Genomic DNA, 18,329 nt, shown 5'->3' with positions numbered 1-18,329 from the left:
CCCTTCTCAGAGGCAGACGCCCTCGTGCACGTCGGGGCCCCTCGGGCCTCCTTGGAGTGGAGGGTGGGAGGTGGGTGCCCTTGGACAGCCAAGCACCCCAGCCTGCTCCCCGACTCCAGGACATAAGGGAAGGGACTTCTTTCTGAAAGCGGGATCAGGGCTCAACCACGAGCTCTGTGGGACTGGTGGAAGAGCGGCCTTCTCTGGGGCTGCGCTAGGGCTCAGGGCCACGTGGCAGGGAGGCAGGGACGAGGACACGCTGGTGTCCCGAGGGAGGGCAAAGCCCCCAAATACCAGGCTACCAGGTGCTGTCACTGCCTCTGTCCTGTCTCTCCCCACCAGCACCCCAGGGCCCAGCCTTGGAGCGACCGGGTGCGAATCTGCTAGAGGATCCCCGCCCCCGAACTCTCCCCGCCGCACCGGGGGCTGCCCCAGGCCCCCTCTCCCATCTCCCCCCCCACCAACCCAGCCCACACTCACAGTGGCTCTCGCTGTGCCCAGCAGGGAGGCCGGGGGGCCGCTTCGGAGTCTCCTCATCTTCGGAGTGTAGGTCCTCGGCCTCCCAGCGCCCGGCGGCCTTGAGGAAGCTGGCACAGACGCCATAGGCACAGCACTGGTAGGCGTAGGGCACCTCCAGGATCCTGGGCGAGAGGGTGGCCTTAGGGACACTCTGCTCGGGCCTCCTCCACGAGGGGCCGCAACCTGGCCCTGCCGGGAGGAGAACCCCACGTTTCCTTGCTCATGGGGCAAACCGAGGCAGGGGGAGGAGCACGACCTGTCGTCTATGGTGTCCTGCGTCTGGCTTAGACTGGGGAACGGTCTCCCCAAATCTGACAACTCGGGGGCTCTGTCCCCTCCAGCCAGCAGCTCTTGTCATCTTAGGAGACAGCTTCTCCTGCGGACTCTCCTGGCCGGTCACCCGGCCCTCCCTGGGCCCCCTGTGTGGGGAGGGCAGGTGCCAGCTCCTGGGTGGGGGGGGTCCCCCTTGGCTGACTCATCCCCGGGGCCCACGTGCAGTGAGGGGTACAGGTCCGGCAGGGCCCTTCTCCCCCTCTGTGCTCACAGAAGGACTCAGTGTCCCGAGGGGCACCCCTTGGGGCCAGGGGAGATGCTCAGCAGGGGAGACCTGCACCGCTCCAGCCAACCTCGGTGAGACCCTCGGCAAGGAGCTGCGACATTTCCGGGCCCGTCTGGCCCTCACCTCAGTTCCGGGAAACTGTCCTTGGAGAAGGCCTGAGAGAGAGCCGGGTTCCCTTTGAGCTTCAGGTGCTTCAGGGCCCCCAGGCCCGCCAGGGGCAGGGCGGTCAGCTGGTTGTCCGTCAGGTCCCTAGGACGGTAGACGTCAGGGGGTCAGAGGAGGGCCTGCTGGGGCATGGCCAGTGTGCCCGGGGTGGGAGCAAGAGGAGAGGAGCCAAGGACGAGCTGGGCACAGACTAGAGAGCAGGACGGCAGAGTGGCCGGAGACCCCGTCACTGACCCCGCGCCCCTCCCCGGCTTCCTTGAGTGCCGACCTCAGGCTAGGGGCTGCTCCGAGCAGCCGCCAAACCATCCCATTTCCTGGGAACAGAGCCCCGTGTCCAACGTTCCACCCAGGGCTTCCCGACCAGCCCGCTGGGGGGCGCTGACTCCGCCCCCCCCTCCCCTGCTCTCTGACGCTCCAAGCAGCCAGACTGAGGGGCGGGCAGGGCCAGCTGCCCTCTCACCAGGGGCAGCAGTCCTTGCTGTGGGTGGTGCGGGCCCAGCTTGGTAGCCAGAGGTGAGCGCACACGGCTCCCACCAAAGCCACATCAGAGGGCGCCGGGGCAGCTACCCCCTGGGCTGCGGCGCCCACAGCCGGCCCGCGCAGACAGCCTGGGCTGGAGGCAGGAAGCCGGGCATGGCTGCCAGCTCCCCCCGTAACCCGGGGAGTCACAAACGGCCCGCCTTTCAATGTCCTCATCTTTCAAAGGGATAAAAATATCTCCCCTACCTAGTTGGCAGGAGTAGAGCAAACAGGAGAGACGGAGGTGAGAGTCGGGCCGGGCCGAGGCCCAGAGCCCAGACAGCGGGCCTGGGAGGGGCCGCTGCAGTCCAGCCCTGGGCTGACTCAGTTTCTCCCTGGACTGGGAGGCCACCTGCGAGGGAGGGCGGGGCCGCAGGGTCGCCGAGGTCAGGGCTGGATCTGGCCCCAGGAGTCTTCGTGGTGGTCACACCCCACAGTGCTTACGGCTGACTCCTTGGCTCTGTGCTCAAGCATCATTCCTGGTGGGGGTCAGGAGGCCATACAGGGTACCGGTGACTAAGCGAAGACTGGCTGCGTCAGGCCAGCACCCGACCTGCTGTGCTATCGCTCCAGCTGGAATTCCAGGGGCCCCTTTTGAGTGGACATGCTTTTAGGACACAGTCTGGTGACCAGGTAGTAGCAGCCCTGGAGCAGTGCCCAGCCTGAACCACGGTATGTGGCAGCCCCACAGAGGCCCCATCTGACCTGGCCCGCGACCAGGTGTCCATCACTCTCTGGTCTCTGTTGGTCTGCCATGCAATTCAGAGGACCCGAAATGCCCTGAAGAACGACAGTCTCAGGAACCAGGGGACCACTGAGCTCTGGGGCACTGGGTCCCCCACCCCTGTGCTTTGAAGGGGTTCGGCTCACATATACTCTCAGTTCAGAAGGAGGCTGGTGGAGGGGCTGTACGGGGGCGGCCGAGCTACCCCCGACACTGGCTGCTGAGAGTTCCAGAGTTGCAGAGGGCGGCTCTCTGGGAATCAGGCCCCGGAGCCTGAACGGACCTTGAGCATGACTGCTGGGCCGGGCCCACGCCCAGGACACGCGGTCACAGACACAGGCGCCCACTGTGAGGCGGTCCAGGCCCTGCTGCCAGCCCCCAGGTCCCACTGCTCTCAGCCCCGGGAGGAGCCCGAAGTGGACACTCACAGCTTGACCAGGGAGTGCAGGGTCGCGAAGGCCTCAGGGTGGATGGACCGGATGGCATTCCAGCTCAGGTCACTGCAGAGGAGCAGAGAGAACGAGACAGGAGGGGTTGGTGACACGTGGAATACTCATTGCTCCCAGGTGGGCTCCCCCTTCCTGCCCACCCAAGGGCCTCCCAAAGCAGCAACCTCCGCCTTTGGGGACAGGGAACTTCTGTCTGTGTCCCCTTCTGGCCAGGGCTTCAGAGCTTGTCCACTCCCCGGGGATTCGTGGCCCCTGGGTCCCCGCTGGGAAAGTGGCTTGAGAAGCCATGGGCATGCAGGGGGCGGGGAAGGGGCGACGTCGGGCTGAGTCTCTTGTGTGTGCGGCGCACGGGGAGACTTTGTTGTGTCATCTACACGTGTGCAAAGGCCTGAGCACGGCTGGAGAGACCCACCCGGGGTCCTCCCGTGACTCACAGGGCACGCAGGGCGCTGAGCTGGCTGAAGGTGTCGGCTCCGATTTCCCAGATGCGGTTGTGCTGGAGGCCGCTAGCAGGAGAGAATGTGGATGAGCCCATCGGCGAGGAGCCTGGCGCTGCTCCACACCCCCTGCACACGGGGAGGAAGAAAGGAGAGCACCCCCACTTCTCCTGGCACAGGAAGAAAGGGCCTGGCCCGCGGAAGTCACCAGAATTAAAGGGACAAGGGGATCCGGTTGCCTTGGGTAAGTGGGTCAGGAGACAAAGCCAGAAACCATCCCTGTGGCCCCAAAGGGAGTCAGTTTCCAGGGTTCCCACTGAGCCTGGCTCCCGGCCCAGCCAGTCCTACCCGTGGGTCTTTCAGACCCTAGCCCAGCCGCACAGCCTGGCCCAGCCCTTGGACAGCCCAAGACAGGGGTCACGCTGAGAGCAGAGCGTGAGCACTGGTGGTCTGAATGGGGCCGGCCCCTGGGCCTTGGCACTCTTGAGGACCCCCCACCCCTTCCTCTGGCATCTAGATTGACAGGACAGACCCTCCAACCCCTTCATTGCCCTGGACCCCAAAGGGACGGTCAGATACAGAAAGCCTGAGGGCGCCCGGAACTTGAGACAACCAGTGCTGGGTAAACAGAGCCCACAGAAGATCCAGAGGGAGTCCGGGGGGCTTGGGTCACCCGCAGGAGGTGCTCAGGGGCTGCTCCTGGCTCTGTGCTCAGGAGTCGTCTCTGGCAGTGCCTAGGGGGCCATAGGCAGTGCCGGGGATGGAGCTGGGTTTGGCTGCATGCAAGGTCTGAAGAGGGTTTCCAAAGTGATTATTTTCTTTTCAAAAGCAAATGTTGTGCGTGTGCATGCGGGGGGGGGGGGGGGGAGATGAGAGTGAGCTCGGAGACGCGGCATGAGGCCCTCTGAAACCTTCCCTCCCCCAGCCCGCCCCAGCCCCGAATGGCCCCCCGCCTCGACCGCTCACAGAATCATGTGAAGTGTCTCTAGGGGCCACCTCCAGGTCTGTCCTGAGTCCGAGGTGCCTTTCCCGGGTAGTGGCCGAGCTCCCAGCCCTAACTTGTGGGGTGCCACCGGGTTTGAGAAAGAAAAGGGTCAGGTGGGCTGGCTGCCTCCCACCCCAGACGGGCTCCACTCCTCTCCTCCAGACTCACATCTCCTCCAGCTTCTGACACCGGTGCAGGCTGGGCAGCTCCTCGATTTGATTATGAGACAGGTCCCTGGGGACGAGAGGCAGTGCCAGGGGGCGTGAGGTGGGGCCAGTGGGCTGCCCAGCTGGCTAGCGTGGCTGCCGACACCTGCCTCCAGAACCTGTGTCCACAGACTTACTGCCCTGCAGCCCTGGGCATCCGTCTATACGGTGACCTGGGAAACCGGAAGTGAGGGGCATGGCCTGGGAAACCGAAAGTGCCCCAGAGGGACATGGAGCTGTGCACAGTCTGGTCAGCACCCAAGTAACCAGCACCTCTAGTTCCTGTGTTTAGCCCGACAAAGACCATCTGAGCTGGCCCTCCTGGGGTCATCTCACCCAGTGCCTCCCAATTGATGAGGAAACTGAGGCACGGAGACTGGGCACTAGTGGTCAGGCTAGTCTAGAGCCCCAATCTCCAGAATCTGGTGCTCTTCCCAGGGTCCCGCTCCCCCTCCCAGCTGGGGGCTCCTGTCAGATGGAGGCCTCTGGAGTTGCAGGAGAGGAAAACTGCCTTCCTGCATTTTCAGAAGGGATTTTCCTGGGTACACATGGCAATCAGACCAGGTGCCGAGCTGATGGGAGGTGTGAGCACCCAGGCTCGGAGCCTGGCATGCTTGTTCAACCCGCCCAGGTTTTTCTCCACGTTTTGCAAATAAGGAGATGAAGTTCAGAGATTTCAGAATTCATCCCACAAGGTAAGGGGCAGACCCCCCCCCCTCAGGGCTGCCTCCTGATTCCTGGGGCTTGGGGGGGTTCTCTTGGACAGGCAGAAATGGACACACCAACTGGGCAGGTTCTCACTGCAGCCCCAGCCAGCCCACTCTCCAGAAAGAGTCGGGGCCAAGCTGGACAGAGGCCGGAGAGGCCTTTGCCAGGCCACGGGGGCAAGGACACCAGGCTCACAAGCCACTCACAGGACTCGGAGTCTGGGCAACTGCTGGCACATCCCCGGTGGGAGCAGCCGGATGCCCGCGCGGGTCAGGGTCCTGCAGGGAGAACAGAGACAGAGTTGGCACCAGCCCCAGGCTCCAGCCGCCGCCGCCCTTTCTCCCTGCCCTCCATTCTCAGCGGAGTCTGATACTGATGTGAGCACACAGAGTTCCCGAAAGAAAACTGGCGGGAGGTGCGGGCAGCAGGTGGGGCTGTGGGGACAGAGAAGAAGCTTGAACTCCCGGCCCTGAGCTTCCCCGGGGCTCCTGGGCAGCTGGGGCACAGCCAGGGCCTCTGCTCGGCAGATGGCAGGCCTGGCCCAGCCTGGCGCCACCCAAGGTCCTAATGGTCCCTAGCAATACTAGCTTTGCAGGAAAGGGCCTGGAATCTTCTCTGCTCTGGGACCCTCACAGGCCCTACAAAGCAAGCACAGCACTTGCCCCCTGGGCCTTAGGGAAGGGAGAGGAGGCTGGCAGGGGAGAAAGGCACCAGGGTGCTGGGCCAGGGGGAGCACAAGCCTGGCGTGGGGACAGACAGTCCCAGTAAAGACTCCAGACCAGCGTCACCCTTGGGGAGGGAGGGCCTTCTCTGGAGGCGGTTTCCACATGTCACGGATTTGGGGGCGACATCCGAGGCAGAACAAAGCCCTGCACACACCTGCAGCCCGGACACACCCTCAGTGAGCTGTGACGTGTGGCCAGGACAGTTGACACCCTCCACTCACGCTGGGTGGTCCCTTGATGGTTCTGCTCATCCTCTCACCTGGCTCGGGGCCTGCCTGCTCCAACCCCCTCCCTATTCTAGCGGCTAGAGTAGAAGCAGGAGAAAGTCTTGGGAAGCAAGCTTCAGAGGGGCAGGAGAGGAGGTTTCATCCCCTCCCTCCTTGGGTTTGGGGTTAGGGACTCTGATGTGCACCGCCCCCCACCCCCAGCCCGAGTATAGTCAAGAGGGGAAGAGGAGCGTCCCTAATCCCCTCTGTCACGTGAGGCTATGACCATGGCCCCAGGACTGAGCCAGGGGACCTCGGGGCCAGGCTGGAGCCAGGCAGAAGCAAGCAGCAAAGGACAAAGGGGGAGGCAGAGAGCCGAGGTCCTGGGTGATGTGGGGGCAGGGTTGTGGGGAGTGTGACGAGGAGGAGGAGGGCGGGCGTATACACTCACAGAATCTCCAGGCTGGTGGTGCCTTTCAGATCCGGGAACTCCTGGAGGTCTGTGGCCCCGTTCAGAGATCTGGAGATAGAGGTGACAGCTGGACCCTGAGCTGGACACGCGGCACCCCCGTGGGCTCCCACCAGGAACCCACTCTTCTTGGGAAATGTCATTCTGAGCTCGACGCACTTCTAGATCACCCTCAGCAACTGACAGATTACCATCAGTTATACAAAATATAGGCCACAGAGGGGGGCAGTTGTCCAAAAAACCGCAGGCTGGCTGCTTCTGGAAAAGTCCAGGATGGTGAGGTTTTCCTGTCAGGGCCTGGGCTGGATCTCCCTGACACTCTCATCTGCTGTGGCTTTGTGAGAACCTTCCATTGCTTCTCTGAAACTGCTTTAGACGGTGGCATTGTTCCTCCCACCTGCCCATCTGGATGGGAGCATGGGCCCACACGGACACTATGAAAAATGATGTCGGTGTGGCTGGTACCACGAGGAGTACCACGAGGAGGAGGGCGCTTGCTTTGCATGCAGCTGGCCTGGTGTAATCCCTGGCATTCCATATCATCTCCCGAGCATCACCAGGGGTGATCCCTGAGTGCAGAGCCAGGAATAAGCCCTGAGCATGGCTGGGTGTGGACCCCAAACAACAAGAAAATGATGTCAGCATCAGTCCAGAATGAGCATAGGGTCTGGAATTTGTGGCTAGGCAGAGGGGGGCCTCAGGATACAGCTTATAAAATGGATTAAGGAAACACCCCCTTCCGTTCAGGTGTGGCTAAAGTGCATTAATGGACATGAAAGTGAAGTTTGTAAATTAAAGACGTGAGTCATGTCCTTGTGAAGTTGAGAGTAATGGCTGGAAGCAATTTTGAAAGAGCTGGACTTGGGCTGGGAGTGAAAAGAGGGAGAAAAGCCACAGAGGTGCGTTTTCTACCCAAAGTGATGAAGACGGTGCCACAGAGGACAGTGTGCATGCTCCAAGGTCAGCTGCTTGCTCCTTCCCCCTTTGGCAGGTCTTTGTGGAGCAGTCACCCCAAGAGACCAGGTCAGGCTTAGGCTTTGCAAGATGTGGGAGGCAGGGGCTGGGGGGTTAAAGGGAGGCATTGGCAAGATATGGATCAGGGGCTTGGCCCCGTGGATCTCTGGCGACCATGCTTCCGGTGGGAGCTGGCCTTGCAGGTGAGAGCTGGGCTCAGGGCAGGTAGGGAGCGGTGCGCAGGGAAAGGAGCCGGACAGACTGTGGTCACCTGCAGGTCCGACTTACAGAGTGTGGAGCTTGGGCAGGTACTGGAACGCCGACCTTCCCACGAACTGGATTGGGTTATCATAGAAGTGTCTGGAAGAAAGAGGCCCAAACGCTCAGCTCAGTCTGGCCCTGGGCTCTGCTTTCTCCTCCGGCCCACGAAGACCAGGAAAGAGCACCAGGAGGGCACCCTGCTCCTGCCTCCAGAAGCACCCAGACGCAAGGTGGTACTCACAGAGTCTGCAGGAGAGGGTTCCCCATGAAGGCCTTTTCTGGGATGACCTTGATGTTGTTGTTATGGAACCCTCTGGAAGACAGTAGCAGGGATCAGTGGGGCTTGCAGAGATGACGGAGAGGGAGAGACGGAATTCTCTCCCACAAAGAGACCCACAGCCAACAGAACAGAAGGGAAACCAATGGGGCAGAGGACCAGGGGACGCCCTGGGTTCAAGTTCCACCTGTGACTTTTCTTTCTCGTCATTCTCGTCCACTCATTCTCTTCCCTTCCAAGTGTAGAGGGAAAAGTTGGGAGAATATCTCAGGAGTAAGAGATGGAACTCCACTCTCAAGAGGAGAACGGCCTCCTTAGTCCTTGGTGACAGAAACCCCAGAGGAGGGGGGGGGGACATGTTCCCTCAACAACGTTGGGGCCTGGGAGAAGGCTGAGCAGAAATGACAATGGCGCTGGGAGGAAGGAGGAAGTGGGTGCAGCTGAACCTCTCAGGTCTGCAAGCTGGGGATCATGTGTCCCACTCACTGGGGAGAGTATTTCAAAATAAAATTGGGGCAGACCGTCCAAGCCTCTCTTTCTCATCAGAGGCTTCTTTCTGTGTCACCCTTACCTCAGTTGCCTTGTTTCGCTTACCATCTTTCTTACATGCTAACACTCTCCTTACATGCTCATATTCACCTCAGACACCCTCTTAGAGCTCATACTCAGATACCCTCATCACATGCTCACCTCAGATACCCTCCTTGCACCTCACATTCACCCTCAGACCCCCTCCTAACATACTCATACTCACCCCAGAACCCTCCTTACATGTTCACACTCACCTCAGGCACCTCCTTACACCTCAGACCCCCTCCTTGCATACCTGCAGACACCCAGAGACTACCCTCAGCCTGTTCGCTCGTTCATTCCTAGGTTAATTTGCTCTTGATGTGGTTGCAAATATCTCTTGTATCTGGTACTGGCCTAAACTCTGAGGGATTAAGACATTCTAAGACAGAAGCCTTGATCTTCAGCAGTTTTCTGTGACTCATAGATGAAGGCAGACAGACAGACACGCGCTCATACACACACATAAAGCATGCACACGCGTGTGCGCACATAGACACACGTGCACATACACGAGAGTCCATGGATCTGCTGGCTGCTGCCCATGGAGCCCTCCATCCCCTCTCCCTGATGATTCCGTCCCTGTGCCTTTGCTGACTTGCTTCCCTCCATGCCCTGCTGGTTACTCAAAGCTCCTCTCTGTCCCGTCCCAGTGGGAAGGAAGAGTCTGACTGCGGGGCTTGTTGATGATGGAGGAATTCCAGCGGTCTCCTCCAGCCCCTTCCCTCCAGCTGCCCCGCCACCAGGCCTCACCCCTTCAAACTTCTGCGAGGTTGAGGGGGCTGGCATGGGCAGGTATCACAAGGTCTCAGGCAGCAATGCTGAGTTGCTGAAAGTTTGGGGGCTCCAATCATAAACCTCCGGGGCCCTTACTCTGGTCCCCTATCTCTCAGGTTTCCGGAGAGCCCCTCCTCCAGGAAGCCAGCTCTCCCGTGGTCATCGTTGTCCACTTCACTCCCTGCTGAGTCTTCCCTACACTCACCCGTCTGAAACGCCTCCTTGGCTCCGCCGTGAGTACCACCCAGACCGCGCCAGGCTTCAGGCCGCTGCAGCTCTGAGGACCCCTTGTTATTGGTGCTGATACCGGGAGATGTGAGGTTGGCACTACATGCCTGCCTCATCCTGCTTTGTCCCGTGCCCTGTGTGTTTTTGATGGGCCTGAAGGCTCCCTGCGGGTGTCCCGTCCTGCCCTCATTTGGAACCAGCTGTGGGCATGGCGCTGGCATGGTGGGTGCAGAGGAAGGCTAGCACTGAAGGATGCCGGAGAAGGAGGTGGGCAAACAGTCCTCGCTCCCTCTCCCTGGGGACGAGGGCTGAGGAGTGACTCTGCCAGCCCGTCCATCCCGTCTCCTCACTCCTGGCCACCAGCTCTCGGCCTGCTAAGGGCCTGTGCCCTGTCTCCTCAAGGCTCATATCTGCTGGTGACACAACCCCCTCCTCGGAACTGCACTAAAGCAAGCTCATGAGGCCAGTGGCGGCTCAGAGGGGCGGGGTGCCGGGAGGGCACGGAGCTCACGTTTGCCAGGACTGTGTGTGTGTTAGGTGAAGGTGTGAGGGAGGCCGGGGAGAGGAGGGTGCTTACAGCTCCTGCAGCCTTCCCAGGGTCCGGATGGCGACGGGGAACTCCTGCAGCTCGTTGTAATTCAGATCTCTGGAACAGAAAGCAGGGCTGTCAGTCAGGGCTGCCCCCTGCATAGCCCAGTCCACAGCCACTCGAACCCCAGAGTTGGCCCGGGACACAGCTCTTCCGGTCTGCTGGATCCAGCTCTCAGTGCCTGGAAAGTGGGTGTGAAATGTGCACATTCCACTCCACAAGTCCTGGGGTGTCTTCCTGGCAGCAGACCTGTTTTGAGGGGACACTCGAAGGTGACTGCCTGGAACCGACCCCTCAGAACAGTCCCCATTGGCTCTTCTTTAAGAACCATCTCAGATGTTGGAGGTATCCAGAGCTGGGGAGGGGACCACCTTGAACTCCTATACGCCCCCCCGACACCCCTGTTACTGGGGGATTCTTCCCTCACAGGGTGCCCCTGCTGTTCTCTGGCCTCTGCCACCTTTTCTAGGAAAATGAACGGAGCCTCCCAGCCGTGTCAGGAGAGCAAGGCTGCGGGTCTTTATTTTCTCTTACCCCTTCATGCAATTTTCTTTTAAAAAATTTAGAAACACTCATCACAGATATCACTGAGAGGATGGGGAGCATGCTTGAGAGAGGCAGCAAGGGAAGGTGGTGAGCGTGTGGGGAAGCAAGATTTGGAGGACCCCAGGGTGGGAATTTAAATGTGCACAACCTTCAGGCAGAATTTTTTAAAGTAAGAGATCTCTACGCTGGGGCAGGGGCGGGTGCTCAAAGGGCTGGTGAGCACACACAGAGGGGACCCCGGCTTTGACTCTCGGTACCAAACTTAGCCTCCCAAACACTGCTGGGTGTACCCTGGTGGCCCCCAGCACCTCTGGGGAGACAAAACCATAGCCAAAAGAGCCAACCGAGAAAACAACATAAAGACTCATTCCCCGCCCCACACCCAGGCACTTACCTTCAGGAAGCCTGCCCAGGGCGAGAGTATGAGTTTAGGGGGGTTGGCTACAGGTTGCTTAGGCAGTGGGGGACTCAGCTTTGTGACTCCTCCCTGTTGAGGGTGGTCTTCTGTGTGCCCCTTACCGTGACAGCAGGGTCATCAAAGACACCAAGAGCAAATTTGATTATCATTGGCAATGACTTTGGAAGCTAAAAAGGGCCCAAAGACCGGGATGCCAGGAGAAGAATGGCGTGCTTGAGTTTTTTTGTTTAGGGGTGATGCCCCGTGGTGCTCAGGTGCCACCCCTGGCTCGGTGCTCAGGTGCCACCCCTGGCTCTGTGCTCAGAGAGCCACACCTGGAGATGCTCAGAGCTCCTGGTGGGGTGGTGGGTTTATGAACCACTAGGCTTCCAAGCCACAAGCTAAAAGAGAGACTTAGCCTCCGTACTGTCCTCTGGCCCAGTGCTGCAGATGGAGACTTCTGGGGGATGTTTTTCCGTCACAGCTGGGATCCCTTCCTTTCTCTTGCTGCCAGAGATGGCAGGGGAGAGATTTGCTTTTCATAAAAACATTCTTTCCCTCTCTCTCTTTTCCTTTGGCTAAGTGGGGATCCTTCTTAGCGGTACTCAGCGGGCCTGGGGGCCAGGCCTGTGATACTCGCCCAGCCATGTGGCTCAGATGGTTTAGTGCAGGCTGTAGACCCACCCGGGGCCGTGCGGTGCCAGGGTCAAACTCAGGGCTTTCACATGCCAGGCAAATGTCCCAGCAACCCTAGTTCTCTCCCTGACACCTATAGAGGAACCTTTAAAGCTGGCTTGAAGATATTCAGTGTCCAAGGAGTTAGCTGGATAGAGAAATGTGGCTGCTTTGGTGGGAAGTCGGGGGTGGGACGTATATCTTCTAGAAAAGTGGATGCTTCTAGGTTGCTGTAGCTGGCACATAGGCTCAGGCCTGGGCAAGGAGAAGTAGGGAAGGCACAGTAACTGGGTTCTGTGAGCCTCCCAGAATGACCCCGACCCATTTTCTCAGTCTTTCATTTTATTTATTTTTATTGTTGGTTTGGGGGCCGCGCCCAGTGATGCTCAGGGCTCACTCCTGGCTCTGTGCTCAGGAGTCACTCCTGGAATGCTCAGGGGGTCCCATGGGGGGCCAGGGATCGAACCTAAGTCAGCTGCTTGCAAGACAAATACCCTCCCTGCTGCACTACTGCTCTAAGGCCCTATTTTCATTTCCTTGCCCGGTTAGTTTGGAGGCATACCTGGCAGTCCTCAGGGTCCACCTCCAGCTCAGGGCTCAGGGACCGTATGGTGCTGAGGGTCGAACCAAGGCCTGCAACACCTGCTAGGAGCTCCTCCAACTCTCTTCCTGCCCTTTCTTACTCCCTTGAAGGCAGCTTGCCTCTGACAACTGTCCTGGGGGACCGTGTGGTGCCAGAGCAGGGGCCAGGCAGAGGCCATTTAAGTACCGACTGACCTGGCAGGGTGTGGCTCCGGGGAGAATAACAGGCGTGTGATATGCCTGTCTCCTTACACGCAATAGCGCACAGGTGGAGCAGGAACCTGGCCCCGTGACCAGAAGAGCCCTGACAAGCATCCGACAGCCAGTGCGCTGGGTAATCGCACCCCCAAACACCTCCCACCCCCGCCCGTCCCCGGATTACATTCAGACTCCCCTAGTGGTCTATTATGACAAACACCCCCACCCGACTCTGCTCGATTTTATAAACTTTTTTTTTTAATTTAATTTTGGATTTGGGGGCCACACCCAGCAATGTTCAGGGATTGCTCCTGGATCTGTGCTCAGGAGTCACCCCTGATACGGTCTGGGGGATAGAACCAGGTTGGCCACATGCAGGGTAAGCTCCTCTCTGCTGTAGTGAATCAGACTCACCCCCCCACTCCAGCCCTCAAGGCACCAACTTTCCTGAACTCCTAGAGTGGCCCAACAGCCCGCATGAGAGGATGGAGTCGAGGAGCATGGACAGGTGTGTTGCTCTCGAGCTGGGCATGCTGAGTCCCAGAAGAGGCTAGAAAACCCAGTCGTGGCGGGTGGCAGCGATGGCACAGAGGGACTCTTGCTCTTAGGCGCCAACATCATTCACCTTGGCAGCACGATGTCCAGACCGAGCGCCCCTCCTCCTTGAACTCGGCCCAGGCCATTCAGGACTTCCCTCCTGCTGCCCAGGAGAATTTGACTTTTCCGTAAGTACCAAGAGAACATCCTTATAGGAGCCTTGACACAGAGCTGGGGAGAACCCCTGGGGGAGTCCCTGACAGGTCACATGCCCAGTGTGAGAGAGGCCCAGAGTTCCATCCTTGGCACTTCTTCACCCCCTGAGCATGGCTGGATGTGCCCCCCCCTTTTTCCAGAGACTCAGCCTTTGTGGGATTGTTGTGAATGTAAAGAAGAGCATTTGTCTGCCCTCAGTGCTCTGGACCACCATTCCACGTATCCGGGGGTCACTCGCTCACTTCATCCAGCTCTCTGCCCGAGCAAAGACCTGGTCAGAGAAGCCCCGTGAGTGCACACCCTCACTCACTGTGCCGTCACCCTGTGCAGCAGCTGGAAAGTGGCCACAGGCAGACCTGGCTGTTTGGCAAGCGGGGAGTGTATCGAATCAACATGTTGCATGCCTCACACTTACACCGTGGTAATTGCCAATTATACCCCAGCAAAGCTGAGGGGGATGGAAGTGGTCACAGGTCCTTGGCAGCTCACCCTGTCAAGAGGAGGCCTCCCGGCGACTTGAAATGGAGCTGGCCTTGTGACAGGCACACTCATTGAGCAGCTTACCCACCACCAGGTAAGGAAAACACGAGGGGGCCCAGAATGAGGGGGACCAGGTGAAGAGAGAAGTGAGCACCAGGGCCCATCTGTGTGAGGGGCCATTTAGAACCTTCTATACCTGGAGGAGCCTGCAGCTGACTGCAACCTCCTCCGCCAGCCCCTCTCCTCCAGAAGCTCTGCCCAGAGGGGCCCATGCAATCCAGGGGTTCAGCAAATTCGTGCTGTGCCAAGCCACTAAGCTTAGGAGTGACTTGTTAAACAGCCACAGACAATAAGATATCTGCTTTTTCTTTCCTCATGTCACCAGTGGATACATATTTCCTCTTTCCCAAGCAGAATGAAAGTTCCTAGACTCAAGAAACTTTGCTTCACCTTCTAAACACCGAAATAACATTACACAGAGCAAATGCATATGAAATGACTCAATGAGAAGGCAGATAAAGTGATTCGCCAAGAGCACTGATGGGCTCTTGAGGGAATGCAGGGTATTTTGGAAAACACCCTTAAGATTTTGAGGTCGATGTCAAGAAAAGCACAAGCCATCCATGAGCACTGTTAGACTTGCCCAACCCCGGGGGTTCTGGACGTCTCCTGGACCTGTGCTATCAGCAAACTCTATCCAGTTCATTGGGCCCATGACCAGGCAGCCAGATTGAGAGGTTCCAGCCGTCCTTGGCAGTTTCTGGCTAGGAACTCTGCCAGGAATGGCCTAGCAGACAGTGGGAAAAGAGACATGGGAAAAGGCATGTGAACTAAAGGCTATTTTTGTAAAGAAATGTGGGAGAACTATCAAAAAAACTATCAAAAATTGTGCAAATGTCTAAAAACAAGTTCTGCAAATCACATGCCAATGAGGTGGCCTGAGTTTTCTCTAGGCTTCCATCTACACAAATGCACGGCTTGGACGCCCGCCCAAGACCCAGGAGATGTGGTTCTTGACTCTCACTGTCTGGAGGAGTCGTGGACAACTCTCTCGGCCTTTGATGGATTCAGCTGAGTGCAATGGAGCTCTGTTGCTGGCCCGCAATCCACACTGAATTCTGCCTGGTAAAGAGTTAGCTTCAGAGACGGTAGGAGCATTCCTGTCTGCACACCCACATCCACAACCTCCATCAGAAACACTCACCCGCGGGCCCAGCTCTACAGAGTCACAACTAAATCTCAGAGGAGATGCAAGCCAAGCTGCCAACATTATGGGCACACCAGTATCCAGGTTGAAAACTCGGGGATGCTCTCAGAAGGGGGTGGGCCACGTCCCTGCCCTCCTAAACCCCCACCCCTGGCAGCTGCACCCACAACCCTACAGCTGGCACTAAGCCAAAGGCCCACCGCCACTACTTCTCAACTAATTTCTGCAGAGACCCCAATCCAATGAAAATTCCAGGTACACCAGTTTTCAGGCTGAGAACTCTGAGGTCTCTTCCGTGTCGGGGCGGGCAACTTCTCCTGACCCCACCCCACCCCACCCCTGTGCTTTCAGAAGCTCCGGTAGCTACACCCACATCCCACACCACCGTCATACAAGCTCATGGGCGCCATTCTACAGACCTTAGTGTTTCTGGAACACATAGCCACATATATGGCCACACAATACCTCCAAATCCCACAATACTGACATCTAGTAGGTGAACACCAAATTAGATGGGAAGGTAATATAAATGCTAACTAGTCTCAATAAACAAAACCATAACACAGAAGGCTCAGAGAGCAGCAAACAGCTTCATAAACCCACAGACAAGGATTTAACAATGTGAGATATAACAACTCCCATGAATTTTCTTTTACTGTAGTATTGTTTTATAATTCCAATTAGCCACTTAGTTGTAGCAGCTAATAAATTCAGGCACGAGTGTGTTTGGGAAAACGAGAACGTGGTGGAGGGAAGAGCACTCTGGTGGCAGGATTGATGTTGGAACATTGAATGCCAGTAACAGCTATATTATGAACAACTTCGTAAACTATGGTGTTTACATAAATAAAAATTAAATTTAAAATTAAATTTAAAAATAAAATACTTTAAAAACGGGGGCTGGAGCCATAGCACAGCAGGTAGGGTGTTTGCCTTGCACACGGCCGACCCGGGTTGGATTCCCAGCATCCCATATGGTCCCCTGAGCACCACCAGGAGTAATTCCTGAGTGCAAAGCCAGGAGTAACCCCTGTTCATCGCCAGGTGTGACCGAAAGAGCAAAACAAATAAATAAATAAAAACAAAAATTATGCTGCATTTTTGCAACTACTGGCCAAACCACCACCACCCCGCCCCCAAAACACAAGAACAAAAATAAATCAAAAAACATACCTGCCTGGATAAAGGCACAAGACAAAGTGAGCAGCCTCTGTCAGAAGGGCCGGCGCTGGGGATAGACCAGGCAGCAGAACTTGGGAGATCAGGCTGATGTCACACAGCTACTAAGGCCAAGAGTGCTTCATGAGAAGTGGCCTTCGAGTTGAGTCTCAATGGCAGGGAAGGATGTCAAGAGGGAGACAGTGAGGGTCTGGGTGGGCCTTCCAGAGTGAGCATGGTTAAAGGAAGTGTGTGTGGAAGGCCTGGGGCAGGGCGATAGGATTTGGTGGAGTAACAGCGATCACCGGAGATGAGACTGGAGGTGTGTCTCCCTGCACTGGTGTCCACTCCTCTGAGTGGCCTCCAGGTCATCTATGGGATACACCTGGTGAGGCACTAGGCACTCTGCCTGAGTGACCACTTACTCCACTGCCGGGAGACTATGGTTTTGTTACTAGCTGCCAGTTGAAGGAGTGGCCGGAGAGGGTCAGTGTGCTGCCCATTCATTATCAGATCAATACAAGGCTGTGGCCGAGAGCACTGTCCCCCAGCCCTCCCCCTCAAGCCTCCTGCGCCTTTCTCCTGACTATTCATGGAAGGCTATTTAAGAGCAAACTAATCACAAATCAACAAAACGTCATGTTTAAGTTCGTTTCACGCTATACTTGAAGTGCTTTGCACTCGGCCGACCTGGCTTCAATTCCTCTGCCCCTCCCGGAGAGCCCGGTAAGCTACCGAGAGTATCCCACCCACACGGTAGAGCCTGGCAAGCTAACCATGGTGTATTCGGTTATGCCAAAAACAGTAACAAGTCTCACAACGGAGACGTTACTGGTGCCCGCTCGAGCAAATCGTTGAACAACGGGATGACAGTGATACAGTGATTAGAAATGCTGATTTGGAACAGCCCTTTCATTGCAGAAAGTTCCACTGGCTGGCGCTCTCCTGGTGTAAGGGGAGGAAGTGCTAGGGAATTGGAGGGGAGTTCCCAGCCTCCCTTGCACATGTGGCCATGTGGCTCAGTCTCATCCATTCGTCCAAGGAACCGGGCAGTGGCGATGTGAGCTATTTAGTCCAGGGTCTATGAAAGAGAAAAGTCTTTGTCCTCCACGGCTTTTCTGCTTGCTGGATGCCAAAGACAGTGAGGCCCTGTGTATGGCAAGGCCCCAAGAAGACAAGTCCCCAAGTCACCACCTCGAATAGGCCACCCGCCAAGAAGAAACACCCTCCTAGGACTATTACATGATCCAGAAATAAACTTCTATTGTGTTGGAGCCATTCTGCATGTTTTGGCGTATTTGTGTCGGCAATTTAGCCTGATTTTTTTTTTTTTTTAATTTAGCCTGATTTAACTTCCCTTGGTGGCATGGCTAGGATTTGAACTTCGGGAGTTTGAATCTGGAGACTTTGCTACTTCACATTTGCCAAAAAGATTTTTTTAAAAAAACAAAGTTGTTCATGATTGGGTTTCAGTCATACAGTGTTCCTCACCAGTGTGTGTGTGTGTGTGTGTGTGTGTGTGTGTGTGTGTATGTATATATATATATACATACATATATGTATATATATCTATACATATATATTTTTTTTCTTTTTGGGTCACACCCGGCGATGCACAGGGGTGACTCCTGGCTCTGCACTCAGGAATTACCCCTGGTGGTGCTCAGGGGACCATATGGGATGCTGGGAGTCGAACCCAGGTTGGCTGCGCTCCAGCCCACCAGTGTATATTTCCCACCACCAATGTCCCCAGTTTCCCTTCTGCCCCTACCCCCCAAAAAATATTATTTTTTAATACAAAGTTAATTCTGTCACTCTCCTACTGAAAAATAGGAAAAGTCGTCATTTCAGAACTGGCTTCGGGTTCCACGACAGGATCTGAGGCCTTAAGAGCTCTTTCAGCTCCATTTGCCACTTTTGTCCTCCAGGCGTGGTGCCAGGAATGGAACCCAGGGCCTCACACATGCAAGGCAAGACTCTACACCGAACCCCGTTTGTACCACTGA

The 18,329-nt window shown here is 56.9% G+C and overlaps 1 protein-coding gene across 2 annotated transcripts in view; it reads right to left on the bottom strand.

Annotated features, from left to right (window-relative positions):
- The window catches only part of LGR6 (leucine rich repeat containing G protein-coupled receptor 6), a 122,077-nt gene that overhangs the window by 13,242 nt on the left and 90,506 nt on the right, over nucleotides 1–18,329 (bottom strand). The window contains exons 7-16 of one of the 2 annotated variants that reach the window (XM_055144615.1): nucleotides 10,316–10,384; nucleotides 8,128–8,199; nucleotides 7,914–7,985; nucleotides 6,654–6,722; nucleotides 5,478–5,549; nucleotides 4,526–4,591; nucleotides 3,370–3,501; nucleotides 2,915–2,986; nucleotides 1,202–1,327; nucleotides 481–641 (exon numbers count right to left, since the gene is read on the bottom strand). In XM_055144615.1, coding sequence (XP_055000590.1) covers nucleotides 481–641; nucleotides 1,202–1,327; nucleotides 2,915–2,986; nucleotides 3,370–3,501; nucleotides 4,526–4,591; nucleotides 5,478–5,549; nucleotides 6,654–6,722; nucleotides 7,914–7,985; nucleotides 8,128–8,199; nucleotides 10,316–10,384 — 911 coding nt within the window. The remainder of the gene's footprint in view (nucleotides 1–480; nucleotides 642–1,201; nucleotides 1,328–2,914; nucleotides 2,987–3,369; nucleotides 3,502–4,525; nucleotides 4,592–5,477; nucleotides 5,550–6,653; nucleotides 6,723–7,913; nucleotides 7,986–8,127; nucleotides 8,200–10,315; nucleotides 10,385–18,329) is intronic. The other variant, XM_055144616.1, reaches the window with a different exon arrangement.

The sequence above is a fragment of the Sorex araneus genome, chromosome 7, assembly GCF_027595985.1.
Source record: "Sorex araneus isolate mSorAra2 chromosome 7, mSorAra2.pri, whole genome shotgun sequence".
NCBI classification, from domain to species: domain Eukaryota; kingdom Metazoa; phylum Chordata; class Mammalia; order Eulipotyphla; family Soricidae; genus Sorex; species Sorex araneus.
Note: the sequence above shows the minus strand (reverse complement) of the source record. Positions and strands in the feature narration are given on the sequence as shown.